Source organism: Scomber scombrus, chromosome 7 (assembly GCF_963691925.1).
Source record: "Scomber scombrus chromosome 7, fScoSco1.1, whole genome shotgun sequence".
Taxonomy (NCBI): Eukaryota; Metazoa; Chordata; class Actinopteri; order Scombriformes; family Scombridae; genus Scomber; species Scomber scombrus.
Genome location: NC_084976.1, coordinates 15,765,257 through 15,792,219, shown reverse-complemented (window position 1 = coordinate 15,792,219; position 26,963 = coordinate 15,765,257). Strand labels below are relative to the sequence as shown.

General features: G+C 39.9%; 4 protein-coding genes across 4 annotated transcripts; all 4 read right to left on the bottom strand.

Annotated features, from left to right (window-relative positions):
- Positions 1-3,089: 3,089 nt before the first annotated feature.
- On the bottom strand, positions 3,090-4,334 carry hoxa9b (homeobox A9b). The gene is made up of 2 exons (XM_062422764.1): positions 3,818-4,334; positions 3,090-3,356 (listed from the first exon to the last, which is right to left on the bottom strand). Exons 1-2 carry the CDS (start codon positions 4,332-4,334, stop codon positions 3,118-3,120), a joined length of 756 nt encoding a protein of 251 aa, XP_062278748.1. The 3' UTR covers positions 3,090-3,117.
- Positions 4,335-6,781: 2,447 nt separating this feature from the next.
- hoxa10b (homeobox A10b) lies at positions 6,782-8,805 on the bottom strand. Its single transcript, XM_062422737.1, has 2 exons — positions 8,067-8,805; positions 6,782-7,067 (listed from the first exon to the last, which is right to left on the bottom strand). The coding sequence occupies exons 1-2, from the start codon at positions 8,788-8,790 to the stop codon at positions 6,793-6,795; spliced, it is 999 nt and encodes a 332-aa protein (XP_062278721.1). The 5' UTR covers positions 8,791-8,805; the 3' UTR covers positions 6,782-6,792.
- Positions 8,806-13,388: 4,583 nt separating this feature from the next.
- hoxa11b (homeobox A11b) lies at positions 13,389-15,209 on the bottom strand. The gene is made up of 2 exons (XM_062422741.1): positions 14,606-15,209; positions 13,389-13,621 (listed from the first exon to the last, which is right to left on the bottom strand). Exons 1-2 carry the CDS (start codon positions 15,207-15,209, stop codon positions 13,389-13,391), a joined length of 837 nt encoding a protein of 278 aa, XP_062278725.1.
- A 7,707-nt stretch (positions 15,210-22,916) lies between these two features.
- Positions 22,917-24,040, bottom strand: hoxa13b (homeobox A13b). Its single transcript, XM_062422623.1, has 2 exons — positions 23,407-24,040; positions 22,917-23,155 (listed from the first exon to the last, which is right to left on the bottom strand). The coding sequence occupies exons 1-2, from the start codon at positions 24,038-24,040 to the stop codon at positions 22,917-22,919; spliced, it is 873 nt and encodes a 290-aa protein (XP_062278607.1).
- Positions 24,041-26,963: the final 2,923 nt, after the last annotated feature.

Here is a 26,963-nt window from a genome sequence, read left to right as displayed (position 1 = left end):
AGGCAAAATTGGATATGAACATGGTTTGGGAAACAATTTGAAACAAATAAATGGCAGCAGACTTGCAATGTGAGAAAATGCACTGGGAGTGTGGCTGAAAGTTTCCAAAGATAAAAGAAACTCACTAGAGAGCAAACTCAAGGAGCTATACTTCTCTTGAAAAATGCATTATCTGAGATGTATCTGAGATCATGTTTTTCATGAAAGCCTACAAATGTTGGGCCATATTAAATAAGATACACATAAAAAAGCAATTTCTTTGTCTCCATCCACTTTGGGATTGTATGACAAGACTATTTGCAGTGTGGAAGGCAGTGAATAGACCCCATGTGCTCATGACTTTACTCCCCTGAACTTCTCCCCCAGTTGCAGCCTCTCTCACCGGTGGTGTCATGAGATTTGATGTATAGGGGTCGTGACAGGTCACCGCAAACAACATCCAAGCAACTTTCTGTTTTTGTGCAGCATGGCCTGTTCACACAGAAGATATCTGTCCCAACATTCATGGCCATTAGACAGGAAATGCCCTCAATAAAAGTGCCTGACAAAAGATGTGTCTGGCATCACATTACTGTTTTGAAAAGTGGGAAGTGCAAATTTTACTAACATCCCAAAAAGGAATAAGAGTAATGAGCTGCATGTGGATGACATTTGGGGGTTGACGGAGGGGGAAAACAGGATGAGGTGAGCAGCAAGGTAGGGACGGTTTGGGGTATCTCTAACTTTTTAGGACCTCAAGTTCATCACTCAGTTGAAATCCAGTCCAGAAAAAAAGATGGTGTTGACATTAGTTCTATGCACTGTGTGATCTGTATGTGTGCATGCCTGTAAGTGCTCACATAGTGACAGTGGATTGATTTCACATAAATGAAATTATATTTGTGTCAGTTTATTATTACAGTCTGTTGTGTTGTGTGAGTATGCATTGGAACATGCAGACATCTGCAGCCATGTATGAAAAAATAATAAAGTAACAGAGATTCTTCTAAACTATTCAGGGGCACAAGGTGGTGTAAATCATAAGATAAACAATGTTATACCTCATGGCTGACCATAGTCTGTAACACAACACGTAGCAGGATTAGATGTTTTTTTACGATGAAAATGACACGACTGAGGGAGGTCTGTAATAAACGGGGAGTAGTCCTGGTGTACTGTGAACGCATCATCCAGCTTGTTCATTGATCCTCAGATGAGTCGCTGCCTCCACCTGCTGGTGGTCAGAGTACAGCAGCACTCAGCTCAGCACAGAGCACCGACACCACCATCCAAACTGACCGGAATGCTCCACTAATTGTTTTAAGCCATTTGTTTAGGTTTTTCGTTTGTTGTTTTTTCTTAGTTTTCCAAATGTGTATTTTTCTTTCTTTTTTTAATTCACGTCAATCACCAAATACAGTGGCATATGTTTATATGTTTATGCTATTTGATAACTCTGTGTGCGAAATCTGGAGAGAGAGAGAGAGAGAGAGAGAGAGAGAGAGTGTGTGTGTGTGTGTGTGTGTGTGTGTGTGTGTGTGTGTGTGTGTGTGTGTGTGTGTGTGTGTGTGTGTGTGTGTGTGTGTGTGTGTGTGTGTGTGTGTTGACCCAGTGCTCGAGGCCTATCTTACAGCACCATTACTACATTTTTGACTGTTTGCCCAAGCCTTAGTGGAAATGCCGCTTTACTGCTGTCGCAGAGCCTCTGCATGCTTTGCTGTTTTCGCACCTTATAAACAGTTGAGGCTGTGATTGCAGTTTATTGCAGAGGGGCATCTAATCTAGTTTGCAGGGCGTTCAAAGGCCCAGACTGTCCTACAAAGAGCTACACATGCACATGCTGGGAATCAGACAACAACAAAGAGCAAAATAAGCACATGCAATGACAAAAACATGTGTATGACTTCCTATTTTAATTATTTATTCTTTTTTTTCTCTTTTTTTTTTTTTTACATAGCTGTGTGTTGTTGGTTTGTAATTTAATTTTATTGCATTTCTGGGAATGCTTTTTTAAATCAAGATAACGAGCATAATCCAAGTAATTGTGAGCATTTCCCCCTTTATATTCAGTATTTGGTTGAGCCTATAAAAGTTTTAAAAAGTCAGCATTCACGTTTTAATCAAATAAAGATTCTTCTCTAATTTGTACAATTACATCATTGTAATATTTTTAAAAGGCCTCTTTAAGAGAGAGAGAGAGAGAGAGAGAGAGAGAGAGAGAGAGAGAGAGAGAGAGAGAGAGAGAGAGAGAGAGAGAGAGAGAGAGAGTGAGAGAGAGAGAGAGAGAGAGAGAGAGAGAAGAGAGAGAGAGAGAGAGAGAGAGAGAGAGAGAGAGAGAGAGAGAGAGGGAGGGAGGGAGGAAAAAATCTAGACAGGCCTTGTGAAGTTTTTTGTGGCTTGTTTGGGTTGTTTTGCACCATAAATCTCAGTGGTTACAAACCAGAGGACGTAGTAAAAATCTTTTTCCTGTAATACAAAAAGGCTTGCACTGCAATCCATGTTTATTGATATAATTACAATTTTAGATTATGTTAATATTTAGAAAATGTTTTGGGTGAACAACGCAGTAAATTAAATCAAGTTGTACTATTTAATTAATGGAATATATTGTGTCTTATATTTTGTTAAAATATGTTAGAAATACGCTTTAAATTGTGATATTAAGTCATGATAATCACAACAATGAGACATGATAATTTTTCTTACGTGCTGTACAAACTACTTTTATTTTGGATGGAACCAGTAACGACGAGGTATTTTAAGTGTGCACAGTGTTTTCACAAATGGCATCAAAACCAAACGGTTAAAAACATCTAAATTACTAAAACAAACAATAACTTAAATATTGCAAATAGGTAGCTGAAAGACATTCAGGTAGTCACTGACCATTTCATGCAGAGAACAAATGGCCTACAGTTCAATATCTTTGTACGTCAAACACAACACATCTAAATTCTGACAAGACATCCTCTCATAAACATGAACCGCAGGATATTATAAGAAAAAACATCCAGCATTATTTTAACAACACAAACTATACAACAACATGTGTAACAAGTCAAGAATATTACGGACAGGCCCCCCCACCCACTTTCTCCCCCTTCCTCAGGCTCTAATCCAGCGTCAGTCTAACACCAGTTAACTGTCTCTCCGCCGGTCTTTGTTGTCTTTCTTCATCTTCATCCTGCGGTTCTGAAACCAGATTTTCACCTGTCTCTCGGTCAAACTCAGGACTCTCGCTACTTCGTATCTACGATCCCGGGGGAGGTACATGTTAAACAGAAACTCCTTTTCCAGTTCGAGGATCTGATGCTTTGTGTACGGACAACGCTTTTTTCTGGTGGGCTTTGCGTGAAGCCAGTTGGATGAAGGGTCATCTGGAGACAGGGGGGGTCAAAATCATGAGACAAGAGAGTTAATGCTCTCAGAATCAGACTGAAACTAACACTAGTCTTTTTTTCTTGTGTTTTAGAGTTTGGCAAGGACATGGCAACTCTGGCGAGATCATATATTTTTAAAGAAATTACATTTGTAATGCTTTTTCTGAATTCTGTTGAAAAGTACAATAATTACAGGACTGAGATTTACAAAATCCATAACAAACCCTGTTAAAAATGATGATAAAATTATACATATTAGTATGTCAGTCATCTTATCTTTACAAAAGGCCATATTATTAAGACTTCACTTAGAGCCTAAACAAATACCTTTATGCCCAATATTGCCTAAATCAGACCTCTGGCATCCAAAACAATTCCTCCACATCCTCAAAACGTTATTCTAATCCAAATGAAGCCATATAGTGACCACAATAGAATAAAAACAGCGCTTTGCTTACTTGCATCTATCTCCCTCTTTTCCTCAGCTGACGGACTCTCGTCAGTGGGTTTAGACGTGGATGTGGTTTCGCTGGGATTCTCTGCAAGGGAGGCTCCGTTTTCAATGTCAGACAAAAGCAGTGTGTGCGTCTCCAAAGTTGTACATTCACCACTCCCTATCAGAGGCTCGGGTTTTATCTCATAATGCATGGCTGTCGATGGTAATCCCGTCAAACACAGAGACGCAGAGACCGGGTCCAACGCCCAGGAGCGCGTAAACATGCCATCGCTGTCACCGCCTGTGTAATGGTGATGTATATAGGTCGGAGCGGCTGTGTTTGGAGGGTGGGCCGAGATGGGACTCCAAGATCCACCAAAAATAGAAGATTTCGACTGCAAAGGGAAAGACTCCTGTCCGCCATATTCGGTGAGCATCGCCTGCTCCACCCCTGCAGCTGACGAGTACCTCGGTGCCATATCTGCCTGCTCGGGAAGAACACGCGAGTCGACATAATAACTTGTTCCCAACGTCGACATGGCAAAAATGCAAAAAGAAAAAAAAACGCGTTTACAGTCCTGAAGTGTGGAGAAAAAACAGATTCATTGCATGATAATGTTCTGCTTTCCTGCGCCAGCAAGGAGCTCCAATACGTCCAGCAAGTTGAACCTTGTCCAAGACTGGATAGGGCGCCCCAAACACGTGACCGTGGGACAGAACAATAAATAATAAATCAGCCTGCTGCTCAACTAAATGGCCACCATTTTCCCCACCATATTTTAATAGCAAATCCCCGCGCCTTTATTGGGAAATATTTCGTTTTATAAGCAATAAACGTTATGATTTTTGTCAAGAGATCTTCTGTTAGTGTGATCTTGTGATAGAGAGGGCAGAGAAGTGATGCTACTTTAAAGCCTCCATTTATAAAATCCCCAAATATCTTCCCTTAAAAATGTGTACATTCATATAAACTGGGGGATTATTTATTCTCCATAATAAAAAAACAAGCGTGTAATGATTTAACGACGTCCATCTATTAAACTTCTACTTTGGGCGAAAAATCTGGTTCTTGTTACTAGCTGGTGTATAAAACATTGTCTATTTTTTTTAATTAAATAAGATAAAAGAATGAATTGTGTGTTAAAAGGATCGTTTGAGTTTACAATATCAAAACACATTAAGGGACAGTTTCCAAGATGCACGTTGCTGTGTGTGCAGGGTTGTAGGTCTACTTTGAAAGCAATCTAAAACGGAAAGTGGGGTGAGGTTATTTGGGTGCTATATCACAGTCCTTTTTATCACGGGCAATTGGGTTGTTTTTCTTAAGGTTACAACCTGGCTGTCTAAGCTAAATATCACCAATAAAGCTCAGCCTTTGTATCCATTCTCTGGCTCAAGCAGACGCATCCGGCATTTCCTACGGCAAGGCAACTGGCAGACTGCAATGATCATAACCGAGGCCTTGTCTGTCCCTTTCTCCTCTCCTGGACATTTAATCCTTTCACATTTCCCAGCCTGGATCGTTACTTCCTGCTGTTTAGAGCACGTATTGTTGCGTAAAATCATTTGCAGAGGCAGTCTTAAATTATAAACATGCTGGATACAAATGTATGTATCTATGTAAAAATAGATAAAATGATGTCCAGCTCCATAAATTATGTAGCCTAATACTTTTCTAAAAAGACACTCAGAAAGATTAAAATTAATATCGAGGGTTCTTTTTTACGCACAAACATTTTTACGCATAAACATACACATTATTGCACTTCTACGTTTGAAGCAGACTGCGCCAAATGCAGACTACGCATTCAATTAGTATATAATAGTGATTCACTTTTCACGTTGCGACGAGTTTTACTGAGGTAATCAAGGCAGTTTCGTGTTGTGGGAGAGATAATTTAGCCCAACAACATGAGACTACCTAAACCACTCAACAGCCCGCTCTCCTCTCGAGGAATTTCTGCTATAACTAGTTTTTTGGTGATTTAAATGTATGAAAATATAACAAGTCTGCCTGTGACAGTTCCAGAAATCCGCAACAGCACAACACGTATTTAATTCATGGTGTCGTTATAAATGAAAAACACAAAGAGTCTAATGATGGGCATCAATGCGTTGCAATACTCACAGCTTTTTGCAACATTTTGGACATCTTTTAGTCCAGATGCGTCATTATTCGACGTTTAAATTAGGCATTCTACCAATTTAAATACTAACTAGTATTTTTTCTCTTTTTTGCAACAAGAATCCACTTAGTCATAATTAAAACTAATTAAAAATATTGTATTAATACTGAAAAATCACTGCTCTTCCAGTCATTCAGTGTTTTACATTTAAGTCAGGTGTCAAGGACAAAAAGCAGCGAAGTGTGCACAGCCGCCAGACATCTATTACAGGCCTGTTAAACTCTAAACTATGAAGAGCATCACCTTCTACTGTAATAATATTTGCTGTGCATACAGCGGACCAAGTCCAAAATGTAAAGGCATTAGCAGCATGCGCTACCTGTGCCAGCTTTCACACAAAAGTTTTCTGAATGAAATAAGAAGTCTGCAGTTGCAGTGATGGCTTTATTAATTTGACCAGCAAAATGTGCAAATATTCATCAAATCTCTTGGGCTCTTTAGCCGTCACATAAAGGCTTAAGTGTAACTGTAACACAAATATCCCAAGGGTTGGTCCAGCATGCAAATTCCAATGGTTCACTCAGGTTGAATATACAATATGTACAAGCCTGAAGCTCTGAAACATTGTGGTCACATTCTGAACATTTAAAACACAACCGATTAACGTTACAAATGTAGCCATTTATAAATACACATCCACGACAAAATCAAACAGACGTGAAAATAACATTTTCCAAAGAACAACAATCAATAAGTTAGCAGTAGGGTCCTGTTTTTCCATGGACATTCTCACAGTTGGGTGGGTGGTGGGGGGGCTCTGCACAGGCGCCCTTGCCATGGATGGAGGAGGGCGCCAAAGACCCAAACAGTCTCACGAGAAACTGAAGTTGCTGGAGAGCTCTCGGATCCTATTCTCCCGGCTCATTTTTTTCAGTTTCATCCTCCTGTTTTGGAACCAGATTTTGACTTGCCTGTCAGTGAGGTGCACACTGCGGCTGATCTCCAGGCGACGCTCTCTAGTCAAGTACATGTTGAAGAGAAATTCCTTCTCCAGCTCCAGAGTCTGGTGCTTGGTGTAGGGACAGCGCTTCTTTCGGCCACTCTTTGCTGTGAGCCAGTTAGCTGTACTTTCCATTTTCCCATCTCCTGCAATGACAGTGATACAGGATGTTAGGCAACAGGTGTGACGAAACACCATCATACCTGGAGGGAAGCATCAAATCTCTGTTAGAAATTAAAAACCAATAAGATTCCAAAGCTAAAATAGTAACCAAAACCTTACATTGTCACACAAATAAAATCCTATTTTACTGCAAGCTACTGAAGATAGTGTTTGGTTTAAATATACATGTTATTGTTACTACTACACCACCAATGAATTATTTCCGTGTTGTGATAGATTTTTACTCCAGTTTTACGCACAAACTAATATTTCCGTGAATACCCATATACTTGCAATTCAGCATTTTACCAGAAAGTGCCATTTACCCCATTAAGCAGCTTTAACCACAGGAGTCTGTAGCCCACTGCACCTTTATTAAGACATAAAACATAGCCTGCACAGTCTGCTGAAATTATTGCAAGGCCTGCGCCTTTGATGAGGGGGCAACTGACATCAGAGTCCAGGACAGGACAAAATGGACTAGATTGTATTGGCCTTGCTTTTCCTTGTCATAACAGAGTAATACAAGCCTCATAATATTTAAAACACACGTGAAGAATTCCTATATTTTTAATCATAAAAACTTATATCGTTGCTTGTAAAAAAGAAAAAAGAGAAAAAAAAAGAAAAGTCAATCCACGAGGTCCGTTTTAAAATAGCTTTGCAGTAGCTATAGCAGCCTAATAGCTATCTTTTTTTTTTTTTTAAACTGCTATAAAGGACAATGGCTCTGATCTTCGGCTCTGATTGGTTAAAGTCACCTATTTCGCCTCGTGCCTGACAAACCGGTAAATACCCGATAAACTCACACCTGTGAGTGGCTGGCTGTTAACCTAAATATTAATCCAGCAATAGCGAATCAGCGCACATATACTCCTCTGTGGTTAGAAATCATTGGTTGGGGGGGAAAAAGAATGGAAAACCTAAAAACTAGTTTTCTTTTTTTTTTTTGCAACATATTTCTACAATGCACGGCTCTTCACCTTTTACGGGCTTTTCTGGACAATCAGCACTGCATGTCTCAGCGGGCTCAGGGGAGGACGAGCCCTCCGAGGAGAGGCGGCTGTCCTCCTCTCTAGTCGGGACGCAGGGCGCAGGGACAGGCGCCTCCTCGTGGCTCTCCCTCCGCTCCGGCTCTGCAGAGGCAGCCGGTGGCTGAGAGGGCTGGGTGTCCAAACGGGAAGACCGTTGCAGAGCAAAGTGATTCACGTTTGGCTGGACATCGTGGTAAAGCCTGGAGGACGTGTATGTCTGAGACAGGCGGAAGTAGCCGGGGACTGGCACGGTGTTGCCGGTAACCGGGCATGATGCAGCCGAGTAGGAAATGTCATCTACTGTTGCTCCTTTAGGACATTTGTCAGACTCATAAAGGCAATACGCGCTCTCCTCTTTTATACCCGATGAGAAGGAACACTGAGCCATATGTTGGCCGCTCGGTTGATCCACCCGGCATGATCTCGACGTTTCCAGCCACGTTTCCATCCCTTGAGCATACGGCGCAGAAGACGGGATCACACTTTGGGTGCTTGGCTCGCTGCGCTTACCGATCCCCGGGAAACACGAGCCACCCGAGAGTCCATATGAATATTCCGCCGCCGGTGGCAAATACACGCCGTTACTTGGGTAATATGAACCACTTTCGGTTCTCACGTTGATTAAAGAGTCCACGAAAAATGAATTTCCAGCTTGGTTGTTGGGGCATGTCATCGTTGTGGTATAATTTGACGGAGGATGAAGATAGCCCTTTCTGGCTGACATTTCTTGTGCAAAACATTGCTGAATAATTACGGATACTTACGCTTCTCACTGTAGCCTGCAGCCAATTAAAACACCAGGCGACTACAGACTCCTCCCAGTCCGACCAGGCTGCTCCACTGTGTCATATATTTTGTTTTAAGCTAAGTAAAGAAAACTGTAGGGGGAACGTCGTGCATCCGAAGGTATAAGCAAAATCTTTAAATCTCCCTTGAATCTGGGATTTTGAGCCTCAGTCACCACCTATAAGCCCAGAGCTGCCTAAGTAAATTTAACAACAACCCCTCATTTGACAACTTAGTAGTTGAAAGCTGTCCCTAACAATTATGTACAATGCATAGCTTTATGGCCAGTTTTACAGCACTGTAAAAATGAAGGGTTCTAGAGGTGCCTCTGAGAAGCTCAGGGTGCATCAAAGATCCAAAAAGATCCTGTGTGACTCTTTGGTCAAGGGACCCTGTTTGTGCTGCTCTGGTTATTTCTATTGCTTCTATTGTTTTTAAAATTCCTCCTCATGGACTCTCCAGCAGCAGCAGCAGCAGCAGCAGTACGTTTCACTTTGCAACAGTACGCTGCTCAGACCTTTACAAAGTCACTACTCGGAGACCCTCAAGCTTATCTGATAGTGGTGTGAATATTGGGTGAAAATGTCACGATTGAGTCAGGACACCTTTTTACTGCACAGGCACTGATGAGCATTTATAAAAGGTGACACGTAGGCTCCACTGAACTGATGTGCCAAAGTTGTAAAAGCATTTTTAAAAAATGCCTGGAGTAACATGGACACCTTAATGGACACCTACCAGTGACAGGATGGGATTTGGTTTATTTGTTTGTTTGTTCCCTTGCTTCTTTTTCATTGGATAGATTAAAATACCTTTATTATCTGATTCACTCACTCTCTCTCTCTCTCTCTCTCTCTCTCTCTCTCTCTCTCTCTCTCTCTCTCTCTCTCTCTCTCTCTCTCTTCTTCTTCTCTCTCTCTCTCTCTCTCTCACACACACACACACACACACACACCTATCTTAAGAAAAGGCCTATACAAATAAAGTCCATTCTATTAAATTCAATAAACCGTCTTACCATCTTACCAGCCATTTTACGAATAAAATACTCAGTTTTCAGAATTTCGTTCCGTATTTTCTACGATCCAAAACCTTCACTGTTTTCTCTTCATATAAAGTAGTTAGAGATGATATAGGTCCTTAGAGGTGGGATGGAAAAAATATATAGAAAAACGACTGGACAGAAAATATTAGTAAATACAATACAACATCATACGAAACTACAATTTGTTAGCGTTGCTTTTCGGCTACATCACATACGATAATATCATATCATCTCAAGGAGGGTTGATGATGATCTATAATAGCTATTTAGTCCTAATTGATAATAATCAAGACCAGCAATCTGATCTGGATCCATCATTTCGTGAAAGCCCACAATTCTCCCCTGTCATTAAAGGAAATGTGGATATTTTGGTTCTCGTGATCGAGGCAACAATAAGTAAACACACATTTTTCGCCTTCACCTCCACAATATCTCACATTTCTTTTAAAAGTCCGAAAAAAGTCAAAGATAGCTTCCTGAAACGATCGTTAATAGGGCCAGCAGTTAAGCGCACAGGCCTATAGGCCAGCCTAACAAAAAGTCTCCAAATTACCCTGGAGTACAAACAGCCGGGTGCCTCCATTTTCCTAAAGTCCAGAAATCAGAGCTGCAGTTTATGTAACGCCCTTTAATATGGCGTCAAAGCTGCAGCAGTGTAGCTGAATGAATGATAATAATCATTAACCCTGTTGGATTATTGGATTATTTCATCCGATGCGCGCTGTGGGTTAGCTGTTCTTATATTATTATTCCCATTAAGTTTTAGTGTTATATATTATTATACGTTTTATAGAGACGTTCTTCTTATTCATTTAATTATTTTTAAAATAAACGTTAAGTAATTATTGAAAATCCCATTGTGGTTGTTTGTGTCAAAAGGTCTCTTATGCAGTCACAACAACACACACACACACACACACACACACACACACACACACACACACACACACACACACACACACACACACACACACACACACACACACACACGGATGTAGCAACCTACATCAAAATATAAAGTGACCAAGTGATCTGAAGGAGAACAAGTTTGTTTTTGTTTTGTGATTTTTTTTCGTCCATATTTCCCTCCCCAGTCCTCCAATTTAAACAGCAATGTAAACACAACAATTAAACATCATAAATTAACACAGTGTTCATAAAATGAAGTGTGTTGTACATTTTAAACTGTGTAGAGATTATAAAAGTTAGTGGGCCACAAAATGCTTGTAATATAGGCCCTATTCTTTTAATGTGCACTCCAAGCCTATAACTTTTGTAAAATTGCAACCTGAGAACCAGCATTAAATCTGATGTTCAAAGATCTTTTCTTGCACTATTTACTTCTGCACATTTGTCAGTAATACTTACATAATAACATCTGCACCTACAATGAAAAACTGCTTCTTCGTGGTGTTTTTCAGATGGAGTTGAACCAGACATACTTTCTTAAATCACATCAAGAACCCAGCCATAAAATGCACACTGTAATGTTTCTGCGCCTACCTTAACAATGAAATCCTGAGGTGGTGACACATCTTAAAGCATCTGAGCGGTGAGTCAAACTTCTTTTATATCTCAATTCACGGCAATGACATTGATCTGAGGAGCGCCACCTAGTGGGCGAAGAACGGCAGACCTACAAACTCTGCAACGCAACACACCAGCAAATGCAGAATATTCCTACCCCGGTAAGATGCTGAAACAAATGACGCCGGAAAGGTCCGTGAACACAAGCTTTCACTGCTCCCAGCCGTTGTTTTTCAGCCCCTTAGTCACAGTTAATAACCTTGGTCTCAGACGCTTTATTGCACTACACTCCAAATGCTCCAGACGAATCTGCGTTTTATGGCCAAGTTACTGGAGCAACTGGGAGGATGTGCAGCAATCAAAGCGGAATTCCTGGGAGCCTCACAGGATGCACGGTGTAAGGAAGGGCATCAGGGCCCTTATTAGCTTATGGTAGGCCATTCAAGCTGTTTTCAGAGGCCTGGTGGTGGATAAAGCCACCTGAACCCAATTTCTACCCATCTTTTTATGTGCACGGCCTTCAATTTGCCCTCCTTTTCAAGTGGACATAAATCGTCTTGTCCTAAATTCACTCCCTGATTATTTAGTATCAAACTGATGCAGACTGTTGGGATGAAACCAACAGTCTGCATCAGTGATCAAATAGCTAGAGATAATTGGAGCAGTGATCTGGACTTTGTCGACCTCTTTATTCCAACAAACTATCACTGCTGTTGGATGATTTTTAGTGGATAAAGCGAACATAGCCTTACACCGCCTTCTTTGGAGAGAGGCGGTGTGTCAGATATGCATTCAAACAAGTGTCAAGATTGTTTCAGTAAGCCTAACAGGCATGTTAGGTCAGAAATCAGCCTTTCCACATTGCCCCAGAAAGGAATGAAGCCTTTGTAATGGATATCAAATTATAACTGCAGCATATCCTATTTCTTAGCCATGAGGTAATAAAAAAAAGCATCAGACATCATGCATCTGATACGATCCACGTGCTGGCATATAAAACAAAATATGGGATTATGTTTCATTTGAAGGTTTTTACTCATTTTTATCACCAGTTTGCCCTTTAGATAAACTTCATGAATAATCCAACTTTACGGGCAAAAGCTCAGAGCGCTTATACTAAGAGGTCAAGCGCAGATGTTAAATATCACTGAATAACCGACTAAAAATGCATTACACGAATGAACTGGTATCAAGTTATACTCAACTCATCCTCTAACTATGTGCAAGGTTGACCAGGAATTTTGGAAGAGTTAATCGCCGTCAAACAATGTCAGACGAGACCTGTTAGTAATCCCAAAACGCATCAAATGATTTCCAGTCATTGGTTTGTATTTATACAATAAAATTAAAGGATTAAGAGACTAAAAAGGGAAGAATATACGAACAGTAGTTTGCTCTGAATATTTCTGGTTACATTAGTTGCGTGTGCGTACGTAATTTGGAGGGGGGGGGGGGGGGGGGGGGGTAAATGCAGTACAGTAATCTGTGTGAGTACAGCAATTATTTTATTATTAATGACACAAATAACATGAGGAGAATTTAGGTTTAAATGGTTTTCCGTGTAAACACACTATACACGCAACCATGTAACTTTAAAATTTGGAAAACTTGCTTGGTTTGGACAAGCAAAAAATAGGCCTAATAATCTTATCAATAATAATAATAATAATAATAATAATAATAATAATAATAATAATAATAATAATAATAATAATAATAATAATAATAATAATAATAATAATAATAATAATAGAGCCAGAGTGTTTAATGACAAAATAGTGTATAAATAGTAGAATTCTCTATGGAGTCTGGCACAATTTTAAAAATCGCCATCTGTCCAGGTGAGATGTGGGTATTGTCTAGATGGGGGGGTACATGGCTGCATGCCATGCAGTCACAGTCTTTGTTCAGTTTTATAGCAGGGGGTTCGTCGTGTAGTACTGTAAACGGTCTCTGTTCAGTTTCTTCTCCTTCATCCTCCTGTTTTGAAACCAGATTTTGACCTGGCGATCTGTCAGGTTGAGCATCCGTGAAAGTTGCAGACGCTTCTCTTTGTTGATGTAAACGCTGAAAAAGAATTCCCTCTCCAGTTCCCTGATCTGATACTTTGAATATGGACATCTCTTCTTGCGCGTCCTTTGGCCACCTGAAATACAACAACAAAAAAGAAAAAGAAAAAGAAAAAGGCAAAGGTCAACTCATCAGATATGGCAACATGAAATCATGCATCTATTTCTTGCTTTGAGACAGCAGTGGTGGTCTACAAGTATCCAAGAGTTCAAGTGTCTCCCTTCTTGCAGGCCTACGAGACCGAGAATTGTAAACAGAGACTGCACTTGATAGTGGCACATGTTGGGCATGAAGGATTGCATGTCGGAAGTTATGAAAACTCACTGAAATCAGTGAAACCACACTTGCTGGTTTTCATGAGTGAGGGCATGCTTAAACCAAACAGTCAGGAGGATCAAGTATCTGATATGCTTATACTGTCCGGTCTTGATTTCACTGTGCGTAAAGAGCAGTTATTTCAGTGTTAGTGAGGCATGTTCCTTCATGGAAATTGTTGAATTAAATCTTCGCAAATCCGGCGAATTTGTCAATATTTACCTTTAAATAAAAGAGCATATCTTAAACCTAAAGTCTTGTCCAAAGTTAAAGTGCCCCAGTTGCCTAATTTTGTCAACACAGAATAAATCAAATTGTAAAGTAAATTTATATACATCATAAACATAAATATGATTATCTAACATGTCAGAAATACATGGACAAAGCAGGAGATGTGTGTGTGTATTTATAGGCTGTATTTTAAATATTTACATTATTATTTTTCATTGTGTTCATTATCATCCAGTATATAAATGTAGTTTACGGACTAAACAGTCTATGCCTATTTAAACTCACATCTGAGGGGAAAAGTGGAGATCTTGTGTGAACTACAAATTAAACGCCAAATTCTTCACGGCCAATTTCAATCCCAAGCACGTGATCTTGTCGTTTATAACATAGTTTTGTTATAGGGTAAATCTGCAGGCCCTCCATAAACCTTACGTGCTTATAAAACAGCATATAAAAAGCTTTAAGAGGAACGCGTTAGATTTTGCTCCTTCTTGCATTAAGCGGCGCTACTCACTGCTGCTTTTGCGCTGCTTCTCCTCGCTGTGGCCAGGGGACGATTTGGGGCTGCAGCTCTCCGCCGTGTCCGAGCCAGGGTGAGCCGGAGCGGGGCTTGTTTTGGCGGCGTGTCTGTCCGTGTCTGCTGCCTGTGTGCTTGTCGGTGTTGTGCTGTTCTCTGCGTTCCCGTAGGCAGTGTCGAAAAACTGGTCAAACGCCTGAGGCAGGACGCCGTTCCTGCCAACGCTGCCATAGAAGCCGGGCGTCGGGTTCGAGCTTGAGTGACTGGCGCCGGAGCCACTTTTCACCAAGATATCTCCCCCCCGTGAGGTCGAGCTCGTCCAGCTGTCCCTGTGCACGATGTCCTCAGTGTAGCAGTGAGATAGGCTCCCCCTGCTGTGGTGCCATTTACTGGGAGTATCAATGCCATAGTCTCTGAAAGCCACATCTCTCACGGACGGGACCTGTGGCAGAGCTGAGGACTGGTAGGAGTATGCCATAGGGCAAGAGGACTGGCTCTGGGTTAAATAATGAGGGAGACCCGTGAAGTCTGCTCCGGACACGTAGTAAGTGCAGCTCGGTAAATACATATTAGACCCAGGGACCCGCTCATCAAAATCCATATTCTGCTGTTGGAAACGTCCTACAATAATCCTCGCATAGTTCCTCCGCGGCGCTGCGCTCCAGTCACTTTGAGGCAGATTGGTGGAGCAGAAATCCTTAGACGTACAAGCTGACGTGGGGATCCATCTCTATCCATTCTGACCACTGGCACAAAATGACAGATAGCCTACGCCTCAACGTAGGCTATATGAGTCAATGAGTTTATAAAGTGGACCTTTGGCTGTATGGGAAAGGAAAAATACTGAGAGGGGAAATTTGCATCGATTCGTTTGGGGCAATTTTAAAAGAGTTTCATATCTTAAACACTGGTTCCTTCTCTTTGTAGATCAGCAGAGCTACTTCTAACTGCCTGAAGACTGTTATTATTAATAACCAAACTACAAGGAAGAAAAAAAGAAAGGAATTATATCCGATTCCAAGCGAAGGTGCTTAACCTGCCTTTTTTTTTTACCTGTAAGTTCGTTTTTAAACATAACCCTCACCTTAACCCTAACCTTAACCTCTGTGGAGACGTCTGAAACCTTTCAAAGACGAAGATCACCTTTTTCTACCAGAAGGCAACAAGACTGACTTTGCTATGGATGTAAGGCTTATTTCTTGTGGCACAACACGCGTTTAATGCAAGTTCTGTCGAGAAACTTTGGACATGTACCACACATGCCCCTTTTTCTGGAAGCTATTTTCATTCATATAATCTATTTTTAAACGTTTTTACCATTGAGTCCATGGTAGGAATTAATTCCTCGTCTGTCAGTTGTGTTCAATATAGCTCCTCTGGCTATATATAGACTAATCTAATCCACAAGTGGCGGAGTAATGTGAGTCATGCACTTTTGTCAGGCATCAGTCCAGTTTGGCACCCGGGGACAAAAAAGACAATAGCCTTTAAAGATAGGTTTGGTTATCTGTCTTGTGGTTGCTATGTGTTTGTTTGGATCAGAATTTTCAGGGACATCAAGGTATGCCCTCTAGACTCAGTTGAAAACATCATTACGTCAAAAAATGTTTGATTGCGCGCAGGTTTGTTTGTCTATACGCGTAAAAGTTGCCCATATGTTTCACTGTCACGTATGCTTGAATAGAACTATCAAATTCATGCAGATTTTGAAGCATTCCTCTTGTGCAAAACTAAAATGTTGGTAGCCTATGAAACACTAGAAAGTGGCCACGTGTATAGCTTGAATGAGGATAATCGGCAGACATATATGCAGTCACAACAAAGTATGCGTTTAACGTGTATTGTAAACATACATGTGCTGTTTATAGGCTATGAATAATACACGTATTTGCCGAAGGGGCTGTAGCCTTTGCATCGCCCGCTCTCTCTATGCAATGCCCAATATAAACCTTTGGACACGGGCTATTTCCCACTCTACAATTCATTTTCATTTGTCATCGCTGCTGAGTGAGTGGGCACATGTGTCACATATCACTAATCCTGTTATGCGGCCAATTTTCAAATTTAGTCCAAATCCACGTTTCATACTTCAAAGACTGCGTATTTGTCATCTGCGGAGAAGCATTAAGAGTCAGCATAATATTCCATTCTGCTCAGGTGATTTGCTGTTTGACTTCAACGGGTTGAGTGTTATTGAAACTGTTATTTATTTGACGGTCAAAATTGTCTTATACAATACATTTAGGTCATGATTTCCCGTTTTCAATGTTTTGTGAATTTCATGTTGATGTCTTTTAGACTAAGCTCAGCCTTTAGGCCGAGGCTGCAGGAGTGGCCTAGTTTGTCACATTAAACCTCTTTCGTGCAGCAAGCTTTCCAAACAGCTTCACGCACAAACATTTGGATGTGTGTATTTATGTGTATTATATCATGAATCTAAGGGAGAAAGCTTCATTAGGATTGCGTTGATAATAAACAAGCAGACTGTAAACAAAAAGCTGGCAAACCTTGACCTCCAGCCAGTTGTCATAATAGGGAAAACTAGTGCGAAAAAAAAGTACTATTAACCCTTTAATTTCATTTTCTTCAATTATTATTATTTTTAGCCTTTAGGGTCCATATTATAGTTTTAGCCCAATAAAATGTGGTTTGGAATAATGTCACTTTAAAAAGCTGATTTAATACTTTGAATAAAAAGTTAATTAAACCGACTGTAGATTACCAATACATTAAAATACATACATGTACATTACACTCAGCGACATGGAAGAGGTTCAGATCAAATTTAAAAAGTCCACTGGCTACAGTAGGCTACCTGCCTCTGGAGAAATACATCATATGTATTCAGTTTGTGCGGGAAACGTCAAAAAGCTCGGCACACTGAAATATATCCATCCCAGTGGCGGCTGATATGGATGTCAGGAGGCATCTAAAGGGGATTTGAAAATAAAAACAGTCTTCTTGCTTCCACAGAATTTGTTGTCGATACTTGAGGAACAATGTGCTTCCACTTAACTGCCTGAGAAGCTGTGCTCCTTCTTCCTTTCCTGCTTCCTGAGTTTATTTCACGTTTTCTAATAGTTGATTTAAATGGTGCCGCTGAATATGTTCAAGTAAAGAGAATTTCGTCATATTTTACTGAATTTATTACACGTGTGTACATATAAGTAGATCATTTGAGTTATAACTAAAAAAGAAACAATTTATGTGTTTCTCAGCCAAGTGGGGAAAAAGGCCTGTTTGTTTACTAGGATTTGCTGTTGTAAACAAAACCTTTAACAGCACCAGAAAACATTATTAACTCAAATATAATTTATCTATTAATGTTAACAGCTGTACTGAATTAAGTACACTTGTATTCATGTAAGTAGATGATTAAAGTAAGAATTGAAAAAGAGGACAATTCTGTGTTTTTCAGCAAAGTGGGAGGGGGGGGCCTAGTTGTTTACAAGGATCGGTGTTGTAAACAAAACCTTTACTAGCAGTAGAAAACATTATTAATTCAAATATAGTTTATCTATGAAGTTTAACAGCTGCAGATCAATAAAGCCTTGTCAGTGAGCTTCAGTCCTGTGTTTTGAATATGTGTGCTTAACATTTGTATCCTGGATAGTGCCTTTGAAGAAAAAAGCTCCATAAGAAACCAAACTGTGTGGCAAGAGGAAAAAAGTTTGAAAGCCTTCAATTTTCTGAATTTTATGATGACTTGAAAGAGAAAGCAAATTGATTTACTACTCATATAAATGCTTATTTGTCTCGTGATTCTTTCAACACAATTTGTAAACGTTTAATGTGAGGTTAGGATGAAGAAAAGAGGAATTTATTTTTAAATGTTTTTGAGCTGAACCAAAAAATGAGCCCCTGATTATCTTAATTAATGGACGTAATGTGCCTTTAACTTTTCCTCAACGTGTATGAGCCTCTATGAAAAGTATGCAATGAAGCCAATGAGGTGAAGTGGATGAGGGGGGGTGTGTGTGTGTGTGTGTGTGTGTGTGTGTGTGTGTGTGTGTGTTGTGTGTGTGTATGTGCGTATGTGTGTGTGTGTGTGTGTGTATGTGTGTGTGTGTGTGTGTGTGTGGAGGCATAAGGGGGTGGGGTAGGGGGGTTGTTTGTCCGGAAGCAGTGTACTGTTGGGGGTGTTTACAGTTGAAGTTGCTGTAAAATACAACCACTTAAAAACCTTAATAAAACTTTGATTCCCAAATTCAACCTCACATATGAATCTCAGGCTGTCAAGCATTATGTGACCAAGCCGTGAGAGGCACCACTTCTAAAATCAAATAGTTTAAAATGAATCACACATTCATCACAATACCTGTCTGTCTTGGCTCTGGGATTGTTGACCTCGTCTGCTATTACTTTCCATGCTATAATTGGCTAATTCAGTTCTGTATGATCTTTTCTGTGTAATAGAGCGGTGACAGCTGGACTATATTAAGAATAACAATTGCCAATCGTGTTTGACTTCAACAAATATGAAAAAAGACTTTGAAAAAAATAATCTAAAAAAGCTTCCTTGGCCAGAGATGAAAGGGAAAAAAATTCTGCTGACATCATGTGAATGCCAGCTCCGTCCAATCAGGGGGAGAAGGGAAGGAGGAGGAAGGGCGGGGGAGTGTGTGTGTGTGGGGGGGGGGGGGGGGGGGGGGGGGGGGGGGGGGTGACTCAGTGGCACTTTGCCTTAAGTTTATTTCTTTCATCAATAAAGATTTGCGTCCGTCTTTGAAGTTCAATGGACAACGTTAAACACCACCACCCCGAACACACACACACACACACACACACACACACACACACACACACACACACACACACACACACACCGACATTTCATGATATAGTTCAGTTTTGTGAAGTGAATTAAGATTTAAACTTTAATATCCTCATACTGAACTTTGTTACAACTTTGTTAAGTTGTTTCTTATTTTGGCTCCTTCTTTGAATAATGGGAGTTTAAATTGGACAAGACTACACTTTTTCATTTATTAAACTGCCATTTAATATGTTGTTAAAAATATTATGCCCAGCCCAAAGCAAGTAATACACGCAGACCTGAATCGGACATTGTTGGAGTGAGATTCATTACTGTGTTCGGCTGTTTGGGAGACCAGTGACACAGAATAACAGAAGGGTGCAAAGGATCCACGTTGATTTCTAACAGGTTAGAAGACTATTAACACCAACATGATCTCCATCATTCCCCAAAAATCGGTCAAATCGCTTAGGAAAATGTCTCTGATTAAATTAGATATCTGTCAGAGGACCAACTTGGCCTCTCTAAGTGCTCTCAAGCAAGACGATAAACTTGCCTGTTCGTTTGTGAAATCATCCTGCCAACACCTAAATGTAGGACCTATGACAGAGCTGAGAGGGGACTGTCTGCTGCCTTTTACTGCGACGATTGTTCCTTTTTTAAATGGAATTGACCCAACAACCTGCCGGTCATTGTTTGGTTCTGGTTTTCCATTTTTCGTCTGAAACAATTCTGTAAATGAATCCAACACATTAATGTTGCATGTGTCGATATTAATGTGACGTGATAAGATATAATTGGATGATGCTAATACCATTATCCAACTATAAAACAGTATTTTATAAATTATTATTGATTCATGATTTAATAAATCATAAATTAGGCGGATCATAATTACAGAAAACTACAGAGTTGTGCGCAATAGTCGAAGGATTATTGGAGGTGCGACTTAAACAGGCCTGCCCATTCAGACCCCCCAAGAAAAGTTATTTTCACATCAACCGTGTTTGTTTATATCGAGCTTTTCTGTAGATTTACTTTGTCAATTTAGATTTAGTTTTTGGTTTCAAAAGTGTAACACCGCCTATCTTCAAACACCCAGTAGGCACTCTCTCTTCTTTTCTTTTTTCTTTATCTTGAAGGACAAGTCATCTATGGATGTGACGAATTTATGCAAAGATGTACGACTGCACTTTTTACATTTTAAGGTCGATCTGAATCGGAATGAATTAATATCAGTACGAATAACAAAGAAGACAAAATCAAAACAAAAACCTTACATTGCACTGTACAAAACACACAGACCCTTTTTCTTTTTTTTTCTTTTTGCACAATTGACATTTTCATCACTGCCCACCAGTGGCGTGTTATTTTGGCTATTTAAACGCATTTTAAGGAAATAATAATCAATGAAACATTCACTAAAATGAAATGATTGGTCAGCTAAATTTAGTTTTACATTATGAACAAATTAATTGTAAATACCATTAAGATATAATAAAATAATAATAGTAACGCCAATAGTGTTTAGTCAAACGATGAAATAAAAACAAATCATCATCACCATCATCGCAACTTTTCTGTTGTGCCATTATTTCAATAAAACCTATTCTATTTCAATCTTATTACTATGATATAGGCTATCTGTATTTTTTAGCATTACAATATTGGTATAATAACAAAGAACAGATACTTTGTTGATTTAAAGTTTTGAATTAATCTTGATTGTATAAATTGAGATAATTGACACATTTTATAATAAAAAAGAAGGATAGTAGGTATAAGTTCATGGGTATGTCTTTCTCTCTTTCTCACACACACACACACACACACACACACACACACACACACACACACACACACACACACACACACACACACACACACACACACACAAACACACACAAACACACACACACACACACACACACACACACACACACACACACACACACACACACACACAAAAATACAGGTTTGTTTAGGTAACGTTGGGGGAATTTACATGGGGATTTATAGTTATTTCCTGGGGACTTATCCTTACCCTAACCACTGTCCCAAAAATCTGTTTTTTACCCACTGAGGATACAGCTTTTGTCCCCAATTACACAAGCTGTAAACTGGTCTTTAGTTTGGTGTGTGTCCTTAAAAGTAAGCTCTCTCTCTCTCTCTCTCTCTCTCTCTCTCTCTCTCTCTCTCTCTCTCTCTCTCTCTCTCTCTCTCTCTCTCTCTCTCTCTCTCTCTCTCTCTCACTCTCTCTCTCTCTCTCTCTTTCTCTCTCTCTGTAGAAGCGGATACACAGGAAGATGCAGAGACTAACGTCTGCGCTGTGTTGGCAGCACTTTTCCACTAGATGGCGACATAAACCCTTAATGGTGGAAACACAGAGAGGCTTTGCGCTGGTTCCCTCCTGCAGGCCTGTTGGCCTAAAAGCCTAAAAGCCTACTGTGGCATCAGCTTAGAGAGCATTTTGTACCCATTAGTAAATAATATTTACCATTAGAGGAACTGATGACTGAATGATAAAGAATGCATGGCTAAATTGGACTAAAAAAGGCTGAATTAAAAAAACTCCACAAGCGTACAACGCGTCTCTCAAACATTTATTGACAAGAAACTTTGGCTATTGCAGTCAAAAAAGGGAGAATATATAGAGTTGCAGTCTGACAGTATTTACACGTTTAAATATGTCTATGGTTTAGGTTTTTTTTCTGCAAAATCCTGAATAACTGACAGAAATTGCATAGGTGAGCTTGCTGGCAGGCGAGTTACTCTGAGAAAAAAACGCAGTGTTTAGAAAAAACAAACAAAACTAATATCGGCAAAGTGTGGGCCAAAGAAATTCAGACCAGTTTCACGTTTGATAGCGTTTCATCTGGCCGATTAATCAAAAGCTACAAAAGCTTATTTAATTGATTGATTCAATTTCTAAAAAAGGTAGGGATGTAGTGTAAAGCATTGTTTTAAACTTCCAAATAGTGGAATAAAGTTTATCTTATAAAAACGGAATTATGTATACCTATGCACCAAACACATGCGACGCAAGCACAGATTTTTATATTTTTTTCCTTGCTGATACATTTTTTAGTAATTATCTACCTAACCCGGTCTGTTTGCCTTGTGATAATCACTAGCTGAAGGTGACAGTCTGGTCACCTTTCTGTTTCCCACTACACCACTGTCTAAAGATGAAAGCTGATTCCAGGATTAAGCCTTGATTTCTGTTTGGAATCAAATGGAATAAAAACGCAGGGCTGCCAAGGCCTCCAACGCAGTGTGTCTTATCGTTTGGTGAATATTATGAGGACATCACACATCCCACGCAAAATCACCTTGGTCAACATGTTGCAAACCATTTCCGATCCTCTGTCAACAGGCCGCATCGACTGTTTCCAATTAAAATGTGAGGAAGTAGGAAATGCGCAGGTCAAAACAGAGCCACTCTGGCGACAAAGAAAACGTTCATAATGTAATAAATTATAGCAAAGTCTATTTAGACGGAGGTGTATCCATGTCCGCCTTTCTAAAACAGGAGATTTTAGCCATGCAGAGCTAACTGGAGCTCTTGAATTTATTGACGACTTTCTTCTCCTTGACGCGCCTGTTCTGAAACCAGATTGTCACTTGTCTCTCTGTCAGATTTGTCTGAGCGGATATTCTCCTCCTTTTGTCCTTGGTGATGAATTTATTGGTGGCGTACTCCCTTTCCAGTTCTTTGAGCTGCACCTTGGTGTATGGCACACGCTTCTTTCTCCCACGGCGGATAGAGTTGTCTGCACCAGATATGGTGTCTGTGGGGGGGGGGGGGGGGGGGGGACATCTTATATTAATCAGCTTGTTTGTAATAAACTGAAAAAAACAGTTTAATTCTGTATTTTCCCCCCTTTTATCTTTCACACGCATTATTTCTTTAAAAATCAGCTGGAAAAGCAAAAAAAGAAGCTTATATTACACAATACATGAACATATCGTTGCAAGCTATCGCATCTTTCAATTAACATTTTATATGTGTTTATATGTGTTAATAAAACATGTAAAATACCTTGTAACGAGGATTTCCACAGAGGATTCGACTGTGACTGCTCCTTGGCGCAGTAAACTTGGCCACTCCAACCATTGGTGATGGCCCATGGCTGGTAGGGCTCCATGGGCAGCAGAGAGTCATGTCTTGGCTCAGATGGGGCACTCAAGGCAGGGACGACAGGGACGTCCAAGTAGCTGGGCTGATAGGGACCCGAGGAATAGCCCTGATAAAACGCAAATTCTTTTGCTCGGGTCGAGAACTCCTCACCAGAAACCGATGAGTCCATGTATTTATCGCCATAACCAGAGGGCTGTGCGCAAGCTTTGACGCTGCCGTGTGACATCCTGCATGGGTAATAACCGCTGCCAAAATATCCATAGGGCAAAGATGCATTGGGCGAGCTCTGAGTGGCAGAACAGGGGCTGCATTGTTTGCCAGGCTCCCCCATGCCAGAGACTGGCACCTCACTAGCGGTGTAGGTGGTGCTCGGAGCCAGCGAGGTTGGATGCGCTAACAAATTCCTGCACTGGTTTGCAGCAAAATTGCCTCCAGTAAATCCCTCCATGTTCTTGCTTCTTTCATCCAAGTGGTTGTCGTAGAGAAACATCACCGGGTCAATCCAGTGCGAATGGAGGAGTAATGAAGCGGTCATAGCATGCCCTATACATCGAGACGACCAACTCTTTTTCAAAATCCCCTCGACTGAACAGAGACAGGGACTTGGGCAGAGTAACGATACCAACACGCCTGAGTACATAAAGATCGCAAGGTTATTGGCCGGGGCCAAACACGTGATATGCAAAGGAGATGATAAACGTCTGGACATCAGATAATGCAGATCAGGGCTCTATATTTGTACAGATGTAATGTACATCAGCATATTTATGTTTTTATACAAGGAAGCAATATGGGCATTTTCCCCCTAAATTCAGTGATATTGGGAACTGTAACTGAGTGAAACTGTGACGTGAAGACACATTTGACTATCACGTAGTGATATCAAAACAAAATTGTTTGATGAATTCTTTGGTACATGGCGTGAGAAAAAACGAAAAGTGAATTAAATACACATTTTTACAGCGGAGTGAATGCGCAATTACGCGTGCCATTTTTGTTGCATAAGCTCTTAGTTTAAGGGTAAAGCAAAAAAGATATCAGATATCTGGATTCTACATAGTTTGGGTATATTTTAAGAATGAACCTCTTTATGTGCTTTTAGCCAAAAAGGTAGGCTACAGACTAAAATACATGTATTATGTTCTTATATAGTCTAAACGTATTGAATGAAGGTTTCGGTATTGTGAATACGCAAAAAAAATAAATACAGATACATTTACAATGGATACATTTAAAGATAGCCATTAGACCGCATTCATAAATTAAATATTCTCAATTTGGCACTGCAATGTGCCAATGTAAATACAGGTTCATGGTCCACAAAATACCAAAAACATGACATATTTGGCTGCACTCTTCCACATACTGGTTAGACGCGGCTGGAGGCCAAGGTCAAGTTGAAAGTTGCAGTCTGGCCAAATAGGCACTTCACGCCAGGAAGCCCGAAGAGAAAACACCGTTCATTGGCAAAGAGGAAATTTCAACGACAGACTCTGGTTGTTTTTAAGACATACTAAACCTCAACTTGTTCACTCCATTTCTTTAAATCTTTTTCTCATACTTTTTGTAAAGAAAATGTTCAATCGACATTAAATTAACAAAATCAAAGATCAAGATGATTTTTTAAATCTTGCAAATCGAATTAAAAAGGTTAATTATAGGAAAAAATAAATAATTCTTAAACTTTTATGTTTCTTTATTCTGCGTAAAATAGCTCCATAGGTGGGCTCTGTGCAGAGCGCAGAACTAAACAGTCCAAAGATGGGACACATTAAATGTATAAAAATAATCCTTGTTGTGTGCGAGTGTGCAGTGCAAGGATGGAAATACAAACTGTTTACGGTTTAGCCTAAAACTTTCTGTTTGGGTGTATTGTGATAAACATGGTGTAGACTTGGTGAGGAGAGGCTTCAATTTTGTATCAGACAAAATACAATTTTAACTTTGATGGTTTATTTTTGTTTTATATTTTTAAGATGAGACCACAGACGCAGAGGAATGCATACCCACCAAATTCTGAGCACCTTTTTTTATTTTTAATAGAGTATTCCCACCTTTTGAGGCTGTAAATCTTTATGGCCCTCGTAGCTGGTAGGCAAGAGTGGTCTACAATTCAGGAAAATAATGTTTTATGTTACTGAGGAGCATTGTCAGGTCAACCGCCTTTAGATAGACCCATTTATTTTATCCAGAATACACTGGATTAAAAATACTTTCTTAAATGTTGTATGAGGCTGAACAGGAGCAACCTTGTTCCCACATTAGAGGGCGACTGTTTCTCTAAACTCTGTATTAGCAGCTGAAAAGTCATTTAAGCATCTTAAAAGAAAAGGCAAACAGAGTAAGTCATAAGAATTTCATTTAGGTCTTAAATCAAAGAATAACTAGTCAAAACACACACGCGCGCGCAGTTCTCAGGCTGTTATCTGTGTACACGAAAAGGACAATCTTAAGTTTTATGTCCTTGTTAACGTTCGTGTCGATTTGTTTAAGAATTACTAAGATTTTGTTCTATAACAATTATTTTAAAGAACATTTAACAAATGTAATTCAATTAATTGTGATGCAAAGTAGCCTGAAGTTCAACAGTCGAAATGAACCTGATGTGAAATACGACCAAAATACTATTACGTGTGCATAAAATCTGAAATATTCTTCAATACATTGTAATACACACATACATAAAACTGCATTCCTGTTGTTATTAACTTCACACTTCGAAGTTAAAGCGCAAACGAGTCATGGCTGAAACAAAGATAAATTAATACAATTACTGACTCAATTTTCATTATTGTATTTTGACGATGTATTGATTATTTTATATTGTCGACTGCGAGCCTTTCAGATTACAAGAGTGTCGGTTGTGAATAAATGTGTAGCTATTTCACAGTTTTTTTTTGTGTGTTTGGGAAAACTGGATTGTCATACACAAACTGAGATTCAAAATAAATATCGAGGTACTCTCAAGACCACAGTGCAGGAAAATTGCGACAACAGAAATATTGGGTCACAACAAAGGGACGTCGATATGACACAATATGTTACATTAAAGTGCACATACAACATAAAATAGATTTCATTACCATGAAGGATGATTGTCGCTGAATGTGGAGTTTATCTAAAAGTGCTGAAGTGACGCACGCGCTCAGCAGATGATATCAGACTGTGTGTGTGTGTGTGTCACAGTCTGCTGGAGGCCTGAGACAAAAGTGCTGTTCTGTTTGCAGTACCTATCAACTAGATGACAACACAGCTCTTAGCCTATAGTGCTTAATGGACTTTTTATGTGTTTGTCTTGTGATCGCATGACCTATGGCACCTTGGCCCCTCAGTGGCTCTTGGCAAACCAGATCAGAAACATGCCGCCCTCTTGGTCTAACCTAAGTGGGGATAGAAAAATAGATTCGCATCTCAAAAGCTACTAAATAGGGCGGGCAAAAAAAATGTTACTTTGTTTT